This window comes from Chaetodon auriga, chromosome 17 (assembly GCF_051107435.1).
Source record: "Chaetodon auriga isolate fChaAug3 chromosome 17, fChaAug3.hap1, whole genome shotgun sequence".
In the NCBI taxonomy this organism is placed as follows: Eukaryota; Metazoa; Chordata; class Actinopteri; order Chaetodontiformes; family Chaetodontidae; genus Chaetodon; species Chaetodon auriga.
Window position 1 is genome coordinate 21892501 of NC_135090.1, and position 13081 is coordinate 21905581.

The 13081-nt window shown below is 45.4% G+C and overlaps 1 protein-coding gene across 1 annotated transcript in view; it reads right to left on the bottom strand.

The window, feature by feature from the left end:
- Window positions 1-13081, bottom strand: part of cacng7a (calcium channel, voltage-dependent, gamma subunit 7a) — a 33528-nt gene that overhangs the window by 8442 nt on the left and 12005 nt on the right. The window contains exons 2-4 of the mRNA XM_076755381.1: window positions 11193-11388; window positions 8854-8940; window positions 6232-6372 (exon numbers count right to left, since the gene is read on the bottom strand). Coding sequence (XP_076611496.1) covers window positions 6232-6372; window positions 8854-8940; window positions 11193-11388 — 424 coding nt within the window. The remainder of the gene's footprint in view (window positions 1-6231; window positions 6373-8853; window positions 8941-11192; window positions 11389-13081) is intronic.

Genomic DNA, 13081 nt, shown 5'->3' on the forward strand with positions numbered 1-13081 from the left:
AGTATACAAATCCTCACTGACACACACAGACACACCATGAACCCTCATTAGGAGTGTGTCAGTGCTTCCTCCCCTGTCGACAGACTAACCGCTGCAGCTGACCTCTAAAATCCTCCAGCAGTGAAGCTCTGACACACTAAACACTGCAAAGATCCTTTCCTCTAAAAATCACCTCACAGCTCAGAACGATCGGCGGTACGTCAGCGTACGATGCCGCACTGCCAACGCGGCGCCGAGCAGGAATGAGTAAACAGCAGCCTACATGGACTTTCATTTGAAGATGTGTTAAGCCGGATTTGGGCCTCTGCGTCGGGGTGTCGCAGAGGCTCTGTGGCTCAGCAGAGCGGATGTGCTCCTCCTTAAAAATGTAGCTGCATGTCAGGGCTGCGAAGATACAACATGTCAGCCCCACAGCAGTGACCGGTCAGCCAGCTGCTCGTGGTTCTGTTCTGTTCATCACCATTTTTCAGGCACTGCATTGCATGGATTTACTGTTGGTGGGTAATTACAGGAGCTGCAGGAAGAAGGTGTCCTCACTCTTAATCCCACCTACAAAACCATCCATCAATGGTCACAATAGCAACAGTACTTCAAGCCCAGCAAATTGGCAATGTGAGCAGCACTTCAGAGGTCTGGAAGCAGGCTCGTGCTGTGATAAGAAATGAGATTATCTTTTATTAACAACGCAGCACTGTGCAGCGAAGGGGATAGTGTGATGGTAAGAAGCATCAGGACATCATAACTAAGTTAATAATCCAAAACAAGTCGATGGTTGAGTTATTGCACGTACTGATATTGCCCAGGTTAGGGTGCACTGATGTTGCTCATGACTGAATTTGTCAGTTTCAGTGTGAGTGTTCTACTGTGAGCAGGGTTGATTATGAAGTCTGAAGGAAGGAGCTGCAGTGACTCTCCTCTGCACACCGTGGGTGAAGCAGCCTGTCACTGATGGAGCTGCCCAGGGCTGTCAGGGTGTCCTGCAGCGGGTGGGACATGTTCTCCATCAGGGATAATAGGCTCGCCATTACCCTCCTTTCTGCCAGCACCTCCGCTGGGTCGAGGGGGCAGAGTAATGACAGAGAGTGGAAGTGAGGGGGTTTAACACCCCTTCAGCAAAGTGAGACACATGAACAGAGTTTTTAAAATTCTTCAGACGTGACGTCTTCATGCTCTGTGATCTGCCTGCAGCTGCACATAATCTACAACAACATGTTCGTTTGGTGTTGCAGCTGCGTGAAATGGGACTAATCAAAGCAGGAGATATAAAGTCCATAAGGAGCCATGGAGGAGACTTGCTGAATATAGAGGGGACATGTAATATTGACGGTTTTGCTGCTCTCAGATGTTTGCACACACTGAAGGGATTCAGCGTTTATATTTCCTGGAAAAAACTTTCAATCTTTTGTCCTGTAAAATGGACCCATCATGTAACCGTCACCACTACGTAGGTCAGTATTATGTATTGGTAAGAGTCGTCACAGGCACATAAATGGATGACCAGATGATGAAAAGAGCATTATAACAGCACAGAGGCCTAATAGTTATATAAAAAACGTAGTGTCTGTTTTATGTCTAGTCAAATTCAGTGCTATCAGCTGTTCACATTTTCGTAAATATGAGGAATTTGTCAAACTGGAAGGTAGAACTGTGAAGAAAGATGGAGAAAACTGGACTGGGGGCTGCAATTCCCCTTGTTGGCCATCAGATGGCAGTGTTGCGGCTGAATTCTCATCTCAGCAACAGCCTCCCGGACTGAGCCGAGCCAACAGCACATGTGTGTGAACGTGCACACACACACGCTCACAGAGGGAGAGGAGAAAATCACCAGAGAGGGGAAAAGGAGAGAACTGGAGGAGAGAAATGACTGGAGGAAGGACAGACAGCAGAAATGGGACGAAACAGCTGGTCCACAGCCACCATGTTGTAACCTCAGGGCGCAGAGCAGCTTTCATGACAAAAACACACACGCTGACTGCGACAAAGTGCACTTTTTCATTCCCAAACACCACTTTTCTCTGACTCCCCGCTGTGTGTGAAATAATTGAAGTGCCGCCTTTGAACAACAGTCTTTTTTCATGGTAAACAACAAGAAAAAAATGACACAAGTATAGAATAAAAATCCAGCGTAAGCGTTGGCATTTTACTGTTTCAGAGGTGAAAATGGCAGTCATGGATTTCTGGGCTCGATTCTGTCTTTGTGTTTGAACTCTCAGACAGAAATCTTCCCGACAGGCAGCAGATTTTTATTCTTCTCAGAAGCTGCCCAGCAATTACAGCTGGAATGACTCTTCAAATGAGACACAGGACGGGTATAAAGGAAGCAGTGCAGGTTTATTGTCTGACTCTTTTTTTTAATTAACTTATTCGTTCCTCTACAATAAAAAACAAGGCACTCACATTCTTTGTAAGATGCTGTTGCTCCAACTTGTACTATTTTTTGTCATTTTTAATGAGCCATGAAAACAGAAATACTTGGAAAAACATGTGAAATGTCCAAAAACTACATACTCTGTGTTTAAATATGAGTCTACTTATTTATGAAATGGTTTTTGCGTAGTGTAATATTACATGTGAAAGTTTGCACATTCAGTAAAATAAATAGTGATTATAACAGCAATATAATACATAAACTAATATATGTCACCAAATATATAAAACGGTACTTAAAATTGCAAATGGAGTGAACAAACTGCAAAGATCTTTGTCCACGAAGGTAAAAAAAAGTGTTATATCTCATCAGTGTTTCATGTGAAATGCTGATTTTATGTGTGTGAATGCACTGATCTGCTCTGTCTGCTGTTTCTGTGAGTCTGATTCTCCTGCATGTGTTTTTCTCCGTCTTGGCTCGGTGACTTTCCTGTGACATCATGCTTGTCACGTCTGTCCAAATGTCCAGTCAGCAGTCCACCATGCTAAGCTAGCATCTGTGAGGTAAAGCTCCCTCATGCAAAAAAATAAAAAGAGGATGAAACAGGAAGGTGATGTCATCCTGTCGGCTCAGAGAACGAGAGTGAGGCTAACGAGGTCCAAAAAAAATCCCAACAACCACCTCATCAGCGAAACGCTCGACCCTGCACTCGAGGTAACCGACCAGAAACGTCACCCAGCTGTCCTGCAGCGACACGGGGAAGTGATGTCACCCTGCTGGCTGCAGCGAGTCTCCTTCCCAACAGGACGCTGATACGAATGAAACAGAAAGCTCAGTGAAAGACTTCACAGCTCCGGTGTTTCAGCGGCGTGACAGAGAGGACTTTGTGTAGTTAGATGTTAATCCTCGCTGAAGAGGGAAGATGGATTGCAGGCTTTGTTTCTTTTTCCCTTAATGAGAAGCTCACCAGGCCTTTAAACAAAGTCACAGAAACTTTATCTGTGGCTTGTTCATTAGGCAGAGTTTTAGTGAGCGTTGGAACACACTTGAGGAAATCAAATCCCTCATTAAAAGACTAAAATCACATCAGATTTTCTACACTAGACCACCTCCAAACCTGTGGAAAACTGATGTGATGCAGCAGCTCTGACCGTGACACACTCCCCCTCCCCGCCTGAACATTACATCCACATGTGACTGTTGAGCATTAGTCTGCTGCTCTAAGAGCCTCCATTCTTCTGGTTTCAGTCCTTCCACCAGGTAATGAATCTGGCTACAGCAGCGTTTGTGAGGTCCAACACTGATGCTGAGCGATCAGGTCTGAATCACAGTCTGAGTTCCAGTTCATGCCAGAGGTTCCCAGACTGGGAAAAGCATTTCTTCATGAAGCTGCTTTGTGCACGGGGGCGTTGTCATGTTGCAACAGGGAAGCCACAAACACACACTGTTTGAGTTAAAAGCTCACGATTATTTAAAATATCATTGTGTGCTTTGGTAGCGCGATTTGCCGTCACTGGAACGACGGGACCGGACAAAAAACATGAAAAACAGCCTCAGCTCAAAGTACACAAAGTGTGTGGACGGGCTGAAAAGAATAAAGGTAGTGAAACTTTTCATCCAGCAGCTTTGAGCTTCGTGCTCTGAAGGCTGGCGTCCAGTCCGCTCACTGCAGACAGATTATGGGAGATTTTTGGCTCAGCCTAAAACGATGTCGTCCCGAAGAAAACCAGCCCCCTCGTTACAGAGTCTCTGATTGAAATGTCAAAACTACAACAAAGTCGCTTTCTGGACTATTTGGTTTTAAAGTTTTTACCAAAAGCCTGCAGCAAGACATCAAATCAGTGCTGCCCCGCAGCCTCCGCAGCAGAGAGCAATTATTTGGAATTAAATCCCATTCAGTGTTCAGCCAGCAGCAAGAACAAGGTGAGGTCTGACGAGCTGTCAGCTGGGAGAAGGAGAGGAGCTGCAGAGTGTCTCCTGTCCACCGAGCTGTCGTTTCATCATTAACCTTGAAGAATGTTGACTTTTATCAAGCTCACTTCTGCTCTGCTGCTTTTTAACATCTCATTTAAGACGACAGGTGACGGGGCAGTTCGACACTTTCACACCGTCTTGTTCCATAAATCGGCCTTTCTGCCTCTTTGTGCAGTCCTGATGAACCGACGTCCAGCAGCAAGAGCTGTTTAGGTAACGGAGAGCGTTCATCGCTCAGATAGACAGATTGACGCTCTGGAGGAAACGAACTGCCGCCTGACAACGTTTCTTCAAATCAAGGCCGTGTGGCTTCCTACTCTGCGCAGATGGGATGAAGAGGAGGGTGGGTGAGGTGTGCGGACAGACGAGGGGTTGTGTCCTGCAGCCCACACGCTGTTCGATTTAGACTCCTGAAATAATGTGGGTAAGTTGGGGAGAGCTCGTTGGTTGGTTAAATTCTGAAAAAGTCAGTCCTTCAAATGAGCACATGGACATCCGTACATCTTTCCACAAAATGTGACCCTCAAATCATCCCGCTCATGCTGGACTGGGCCTTCTCATGCTCACCTTTCTAATCTACAGGTACTGACTGGACAGTGTTCATAGCACAAGCCTTGTTTTTGGTAGATTAAATGATGTTTCACTGCATTTTCATACTCGTACATCAAACATCTATAGTAAGAACTATATCTGTAATCATTTCTCCCCTAAAATATTTTCTTACAGAGGTGGTTTGGTATCCTCTCCTAATAATTCTCTTGCTTTTCCACGACTACACATCACTACATGACAGTATATAGACTACCAGATAGTACAGGATTGAGTATTTATAGTATATAGTTTAGAAAATATTAAAGATCCAAGATGAGACTGACCAAAGGGACTGAGAGAAGCCCGTGTGTGAGTTCAGCACCGCGGACAGCTCCATGGATTTATCGATCCACACAGCGAGGCGACTGACGTGTCAGAGCCGTGGTCGAGGACATGGACTCGAATTTGCACAAACCTCAATCAGATAAAGGATCAATGAGTGAGACAGACTGACGGACAAACAGTCTGCTAACAAGGTGGACGGCGTGGTGCAGATATGAAGTGCAGCTGTGATGTAATCCAGCCGCACTTGAACAAATACATCCTGCTCTTCAAGGACAATCAGCAAAAAAGCTGAGTCGCTCCGGCTGTTTGTGTTGCTGCAGAACTTAAAGAAAGCAGCTCTGCAACAAGGCAATAAACAGTTCGGAGACGGGAAGGTCAGAAAGTAATGCCAGAACGTGTAACCTCAGCGATTCTTAAATCTGTGATATAACGTTGTGCCTGCAGCCTTTTTATCTCAGACAGGACGGGCTTTAAGTCTTCGCCATCATCGTGCCGAACTGTAAAGGCTGCGATTTAAAGCGAGGCAGGAAAAGACCCGGAGGAGCTGAGGAGAGCTCGCGCTCAGGTTTAACCACTTGATCATAACCGTCCAAAGCCAAAGGACCAAAACATGTTCCTCACTTGACTTTTGGCATGAATACACCGAGCAAGGCACATTTTGTATTCTTCGAAAACGTGTTTGTTCTCCGCAGACCTCCACAGATTCTCCGACAGCTGTGCACTGAGGTTTGTCTCCCAGGCTGCTTTGCAACGACTACAACACACAGCAGGGTAATTGGAAAATATGGAAACAAAGCGTGACAGTACAAGCCTGGAGACAGGACTCGTCCCGAAAGAGAATAAAATTTGTGTTCTGTGAGTTTTCGATTGTTTGCAAACCTGATGTCTGTGCACAAAAACAAGGTCTGCGTGAGCTGAGACGCCCGAGAGGAAGACTCACCCGACGCCTTTTCTGACTTCAAGCTTTAAACTGAGCTCAGGTTAAACTCCTGCTCCTTCCACAGGCATCGTACCTGACAGTATGAAGAATATTCCGGACACGAAGGCGAGGATGGTGCGCTGCGGCCGGATGTGTCCGATGTTGCTGATGACGAAGGCCGTGAAGACGAAGAGCAGGGAGACCATGGGGAAGGGAGTGGCGGTTCGGACCATTTCTGGAGGAGAGGGAGGATTTAATAAAGGACATGATTAAAAACAAGATCATGTGGAGGAAAAAACTTCAGAGAGGACGCTGCGGATTGTAGACTGAAGCCAAAATCCCACTAAACGTTTAACCCTGACTTCACTTCTGAAACTCCAAAGTGCTGCAAACGTAAAGAGAAAGTGAATCATACATAATTCAAAATGTTGCCTTGCCTCTTGAGTTACTTCTACTGTTAAAACTGTTCAAGGAAAAGATGTGGGTACGTTTGACATGACAAACGATGAATATTAAAGCAGCCTGTGGTAGATGATCCACTCAGGGGCAAAGAAACCAGCTAACAAAATCATCCCTTCCAGCTCGCTCAGATCCTTTTTATTCCGCATTTTAAAATGTTTGGTTCCTTTTCAAACTTCAAATACACTGAAATAACTTAAAGCAGTAATAATTATGTTTTTCAGGGTCGTTGGAATGAGATATAAACACAACATTGACATATCATCAACTTACATACTTGTGTTATGTGTTAGCTGACAGCAGAGGTGAAGCATCAACAATGATTTGCCCTTGAATTTAAGTCCGATGTTGACTCGTCTTTCATGTCCTGAGAGAAACATCTGCCTGCTAAATGATGTGTGCTCGTCCAGCCCAGTGTCAGGGCAGGCGGTGAAATAGTCCCTGAATACATGGGTACGATTTTCCATTTTTTCCTGACACTCAGCGTGACTTACACACTAGAAAGGATCAACGTGGTATAAAGAGCAAGGAGAGGTGGATGGAGGCCTTTCTGAAAGACGATAAAACCTCCACACAGCAGAGGGAACTGATGGTTTCCTGTGGGTTCATCACTGCAAACAACCCTTTTCTCTTTTGATCAGTTAATCAGGATGAAAATATTGATCGGCGCAGCTTTGAAGTCAGACTCACATTCGCTCGCTTTGCTGTTCTTGTTCTACTCCACATTGTGATGCATAACACAAAAGACTGAAAGTGAACTTCAAAAACAGGTTTTGTGTCGCCTGGTTTGGTGCATTTTCACTTTTGTCTGAGACAAAGAGTTTGGAGGAACAGAAACATCCCCAGTGTTTCCTGGAACATCAGAACCACGACCCAGACAATGATCCAACAGCACATCCACACTTAGAATAACAGAACACGTCTGTTCTGGTGACAGACGTTCAGAAGCGGTTCGTCGAAATTCTCCCGCTCACTCATCACCGGAGGTCTGCGGGAGCTTCACTCGGGGTCACGTCGAGTGAGGCGTGTATGATTTATTCGCCGGCCTCTCCCACAGAGCGCTGCGGTGTTATGACTCGAGCGTCCACCTGAGGACGTTTATCTGACGATGACGGACCAGGTGTCTTCCCCCCGGCGTCCCAAACAACAGCGCGTGCTTCACTTCAAAGACGCAGAACGAACTGAGCTGTCTGAAGCCTTTCGACAGTGTCAGCATCCTAAATCTTTAACACAGCTCGGAGACAAAAGAGCTCCGTCGAGATCTTGACATTCATTTACTGTTTGACCACAGAAGCGATCCATGTTCCAAAGAGAGCGTCCTGCAAAGACAAACATGCTCCACAGGGTCTTTGGCCAGCAGCAGATCTTCAGGAGACCTTTCAGATCAAACAGATTGTGTAGAAATTCACATTTTCTTTATGTACTGTGTAAATTCTTCCAGAAATTTGGAGATTTTCACTGGATAGAAACACAGATTCTACACGAATAACTCCGTAGTCGACTGTAAAAGGTTTAGACAGCACTTCAGTACAGTTATGAGGTACTTATACTTTGATTATTTAAATATTCTGCTACTGTTTACTTGTACTGTACTACGACTGAGAGGGAAATATTGTACTTTTTGCTTCACTGCATTTATCTGAAAACTTAAAGTTACTTTCCAGTTTTGGATTATTCAGACAAAATATAATCAAGAGATAAATTCTGAAGTTTTATTCTAAAACTTTATCGATCCTGGGGGATAGTACAAGTTCTGAAATGGGCCATTCTGCATGTTTTATGTTTGGTATTTCATATTTTGATGCTCATACTTGTACTTTTACTTAAATTTAATCGTACTCAAGTATTTCTAGTGTTGCCCGGATCATACTGTGAGTAAATCGCACCTGAATCACAAACAGGGCTGGAGCAGAGTGTTTGTTGGCAGGTGGAGGCAGTGGCCTGATTAGACAATCAATGACACCTGATCCTCATTCAGTCTCACCTGCTGTGTGTGAAGTTTTTGTAAAGCTCTTCTCGGGATGTTTTAGACGTCGACACGTCATGTTTTGTTATCATCTTATTTAGCTAAAAACACTGTTGGAGCATCATGAAGAGAGCCACAACTTAGTACATGTTGCATCTGGAAGCGTTTAAATCTTACATGGACCTACTTTGTTAAGAAACATTAAATAAATTCCACTAAATTTCCACTAAAACGCAGTGATGGTAAAGAGAATAACAGCATTTAATGTCCGTGTGTGGAGATGTGACTTACTCAGTATGTTGGCTGTGTTTTCTGTTGTGATCTCGATCTCTGGCTCGGTGAAATACTCTGACGCCACACATCTGCCCTTCTCTGGTCCTGAGAGAGAGAGAAAGGGAACAGATTGAAAAAGAAAGAATGGAAAGAGGGAAGGAGGCAGATGAGAGGGTGAGATGTGGGTCGTCTTTGGGTCAGCAATATGGAAATATCAGCATATGGGAAGAAAACCAGGAGAAACAAACAAACCAAAACAGATAAAAACACAAAGGGCAGACAGAGACGCAGCTACAGCGGAGACAAACAAAGAGATTTAGAAAGGGCGACTGAAAAGAGAGGTGAGAGAAGGTAGAGAGAGCCCAGAAGACGTGAGGAAAAGAGAGAGACGGGAGGTGCAGAGTGGAGGAGAGAGGAGAAGTGAATTAGAGGTAGAGACAGATGGAGGTCAGGAGGTACGGGAGAAAACAAGGTCTGAGCTGAGAGAGAGGAGCTGAATGCAGACAAGACGATTAACCTGGAACTGTAGGCACACACACACACACACACACACACACACGCACACACACACACACACACACACACACACACACACACGTTCATGAATATATGTCGACAAAATGTGATACATGTAGAGACAAACACGATTTCTTTCCTGTCTCTCATCCACACACACACACACACACACACACACACACACACACACACACACACACGCACACACACGCGCGGCCGTTCCAAATGCCACCAGCGTTTCCCTCCTCTGACCTTTTGTACCAGGCGTCAGACAACAGGGAAACACAAACATGGCCGCCTCCCCAGAGCAACGCCACCATGACCCGAGACACAGAGACAGCCACTGAAATAAGGACAGTTATTTGTATCCGCTGTGTGTGTTTCACCGCGTGCATGAATGAAAACTGAGCTTTTCTGTGATCTTCAGAGGCAAAATTCGACCTCTGGCTCTGTCGCTGTCCCTGTTGAACATGTAAAAAGTTGCATTTCTACATAATCTCTGGCTATAAATCATGGGGTGGTGTTCAGGTCAGGGGTGAGAGTCATGGCGGTCGGCCTGACAAAGTGTTGAAAATCAGTGGCGTGTCGCCCTGAAATGAAAAGCTGTTAGCGTGAACAGAGCTTTAACACGACCCCCCCGAGCCTCCTGCATGTGTCCTGATTGGTTCCATTCAACTCTGGTGCTGCATTCATGCAGTCTGAATGGCGTCTGTTCTCTGACTGCAGTCACATTTATCCGCTCGTGTGTTCACGTCATGGTGATATCATTAGCGGCATTCTTGCACTGCCTGCGTGCGGTCACCAGGAGCAGCACGGCAAAGCTAATTTGCACATTCTGACTGCCCCATCCTGTGCTCACCTGTTCCCACGTCCTCCATGACAGCCTAGCGTACAGCCGGCTCACTGCCAGTGTTGCTGATGCGTACCTTTAGCACTGAAACCTGCACCTGCCTGCCTGTAAGCTCATGTGTCTTCACTTTGTTAATCAATAATTTAACTCTTCCTGCCTGCCTGGACTGTCTGGATTTGGGTCTTTCCTCTGCAGCCCACCTGCCTGAGAGAGATAAAGAAGATGAAAAGAAATAAAATAAGCAAACCAGCACTGCTGCTGTATTAAACTACAAACAGGGAAAGATTTGGTAATTCTTTGGTGTGTTGACGTGGTGTCTAATTGTGCTCTCTGCTGCTGAACAGACAGGTCGTTAATTCAGGTATTTGTACTATTGACTCATGTCTATTGACTGCTTTGTGGAGCAGTCTATCACCTGGAGAGCACGGTTATATACATGCAAAATGGGGTGATGCAGATTTTATGATAGCTTCCTCTCTTCGGGACTCTCCACCCCGTCGGTCCCTCAGCACTGTGAAGACGGCTTGTTGTTGGTCAACAATGAGCATCTGCATGTCAAGCCTCAGCACACAATCTGTCTCTGCAAAGGAAGCCAGCGATGAAGGTGGCGCTCCTCTCTATTAAACTCCATCCATGCAGTCCGGCTCCACCTGCCCGTATGTTATTCTACATTTCGCTCTCAGTCTTATCTCCTGGCAGCAGCAGCAAACAGTCACGCTTTGACAAAAAGGCTGTAAGTCGATTGGATAGATTGAAATAACAGTAAACAGCGTGGAGGGCTCAAACAAACCATCTTATTGTGAAAATGACCTCACAGTTTGATCTACATTCTGTTCCAGATGTTCTTCTACGCTGCAAAGATGTTTTTTCTGAAAGTAAAATTTGCATTTGTACCTGAAAAATGAAGATCCATCAACAGAAAAGTACAATAAATAATTTCAAATGCAAAACAACTCAATCAGCAACAAAGTGACATGAAAGTGTTTCCAACCTGCCACGAAGCAGACCCTCCACAGGCCCGAGTGCAGCGCCATCTTGACCTCGGTGGTCTGGTTCTGCTGCAGGACGATCCCCTCCTCCATCAGCAGCCAGTAGTCCGTCGAGACGGCGACGCCGACCAACAGCAATCCGCAGGCGCCGAAAATGGACGAGAGCAGCGTCAGAGCCCTCGTACTGAACGAACTCATCTGTGAGACACAAAGCAAGACGAGGAGAGGACACTCATTTCTTTGAGTGAGGAGTGGACGTGAAGGGACAGAACAGAGAGGTGGAGGACTTCAAAAACAGAAAACACAACGTGAGGATGAGAGGAACAGACAAAGATTGATTTTTGAATTTTAAAATATGCACAAGCAGATGAGGTGGGTATGAAAATGAAGGTGAGGAGCGTTTGATTGAAATCTGTCTTGACTCTCATTGACTTGAGCTGTTAAATATGTATGTAATATTGGGCAGGAGAGGAGATGAAAGAGGAGAAGAGAGGAGAGGAGAACAACCTTGGACGAAGTGAACCATTTTCGTGTGGAAAATATCAAACTCACTCGAGTGTGAACCAAATAATCCAGTTCTCATCATCATTTAAAGCATAAGAGCAGCTCCTTGCACCAGTCCTGAAGGTTCCAGATGTTTTTACTGAACATATCAAAGAACGATGATCCACAGCTTTTAAAAAAAAGCATGAGACGCCAGTAAGATTCAAGGACTGGGAGAAAAAATAAAGAAGGAGGCCACGAGACGATAAAATGATGCTCTGAGTTTGAGAAATTCTGGAAAGTCAAGGAAAACTTTACAGCTGAAGGCCAGCAGAAAGTTTGAGTCTTCAGATAAAACAAAATATAATGAGGGCTGAGCTAACGAGAGGATGCACTGACACAAGAAGTGCAAAAGGGAAAAGAGTGAGTCAGACGCCCAAAGAAATGCCACCGCAGAGGGCGAAGAAGGATGAGCACACACTTTAAAGCCGAACGGGAGTCCTGCTGGCTCAAAAATGACTCGATATGACTTCAGTATTTCAGGAGAGACACAGGTAGATTACAGACGCCTGCACTCAGATCATCAATACAGCAAGAATCTATAAAAATGACAGAGACGTCTTCAGTGTGTAATCCAGACAGAGAAAAGAGAAAAGGCCACTTTAACGTGTCTGGAAGGTTAGAAAAAGATGTGAAACTGTGCTGTTTGGTAATGAAAGCAGAATTTTCACTGAAAGACACAAATTCTGAGTGAATTCTGGCATAAAATGTCTGAAATCTTTTGGAGAGCTTTCGGTTTTGAATATTTTAAACTATCATTATAATGACTTTGGCCTCGGTGTCTCTGGTGATCATCTAATGGACCCCTGCTGGTTTCCTGCAGGCGGGACCAGTTTGTCAGGCTTCCAGGTAACCTGCAGTGCAGTTTGACACTCACTAGGTGGCAGAATCGCTGCCTCTGCCACGCATGATTTCAGCTGCTGACACGCTGAGAAACATCCCTGCTCTCTCACACACAAACACGCCCGACGTCTGATCTCTCCAGTCAAAATGGAGGTCACATTCACCACGCTGCCGTCGCTGTAAGTGGAGCAGGCGTCAAACATCACGGGCTGCTGCGGAGCTCCAGAAAAAACTGCAAACACAGAGCAAAATGCTGCTCCGCTCTGGTCAAACACTGAGCCAAAACAAGCGTGGATAAACCCAGAAAGTCCTCTCACGTCGTCCTTTGTCTGCTCTGACATGATGAACGTAAAACAGTCAAAATAAGCCGCCTGTCTCAGCTATGAGCCTGCTTACAATTACATCAAGAGCCAGACCGCATGCGGATCACACCACCTGCAGCCACAGTGCAAACTGTTAATTAAAGGGGAAGTTGAACCGTGTTAATACAGTTCGATAAAACACG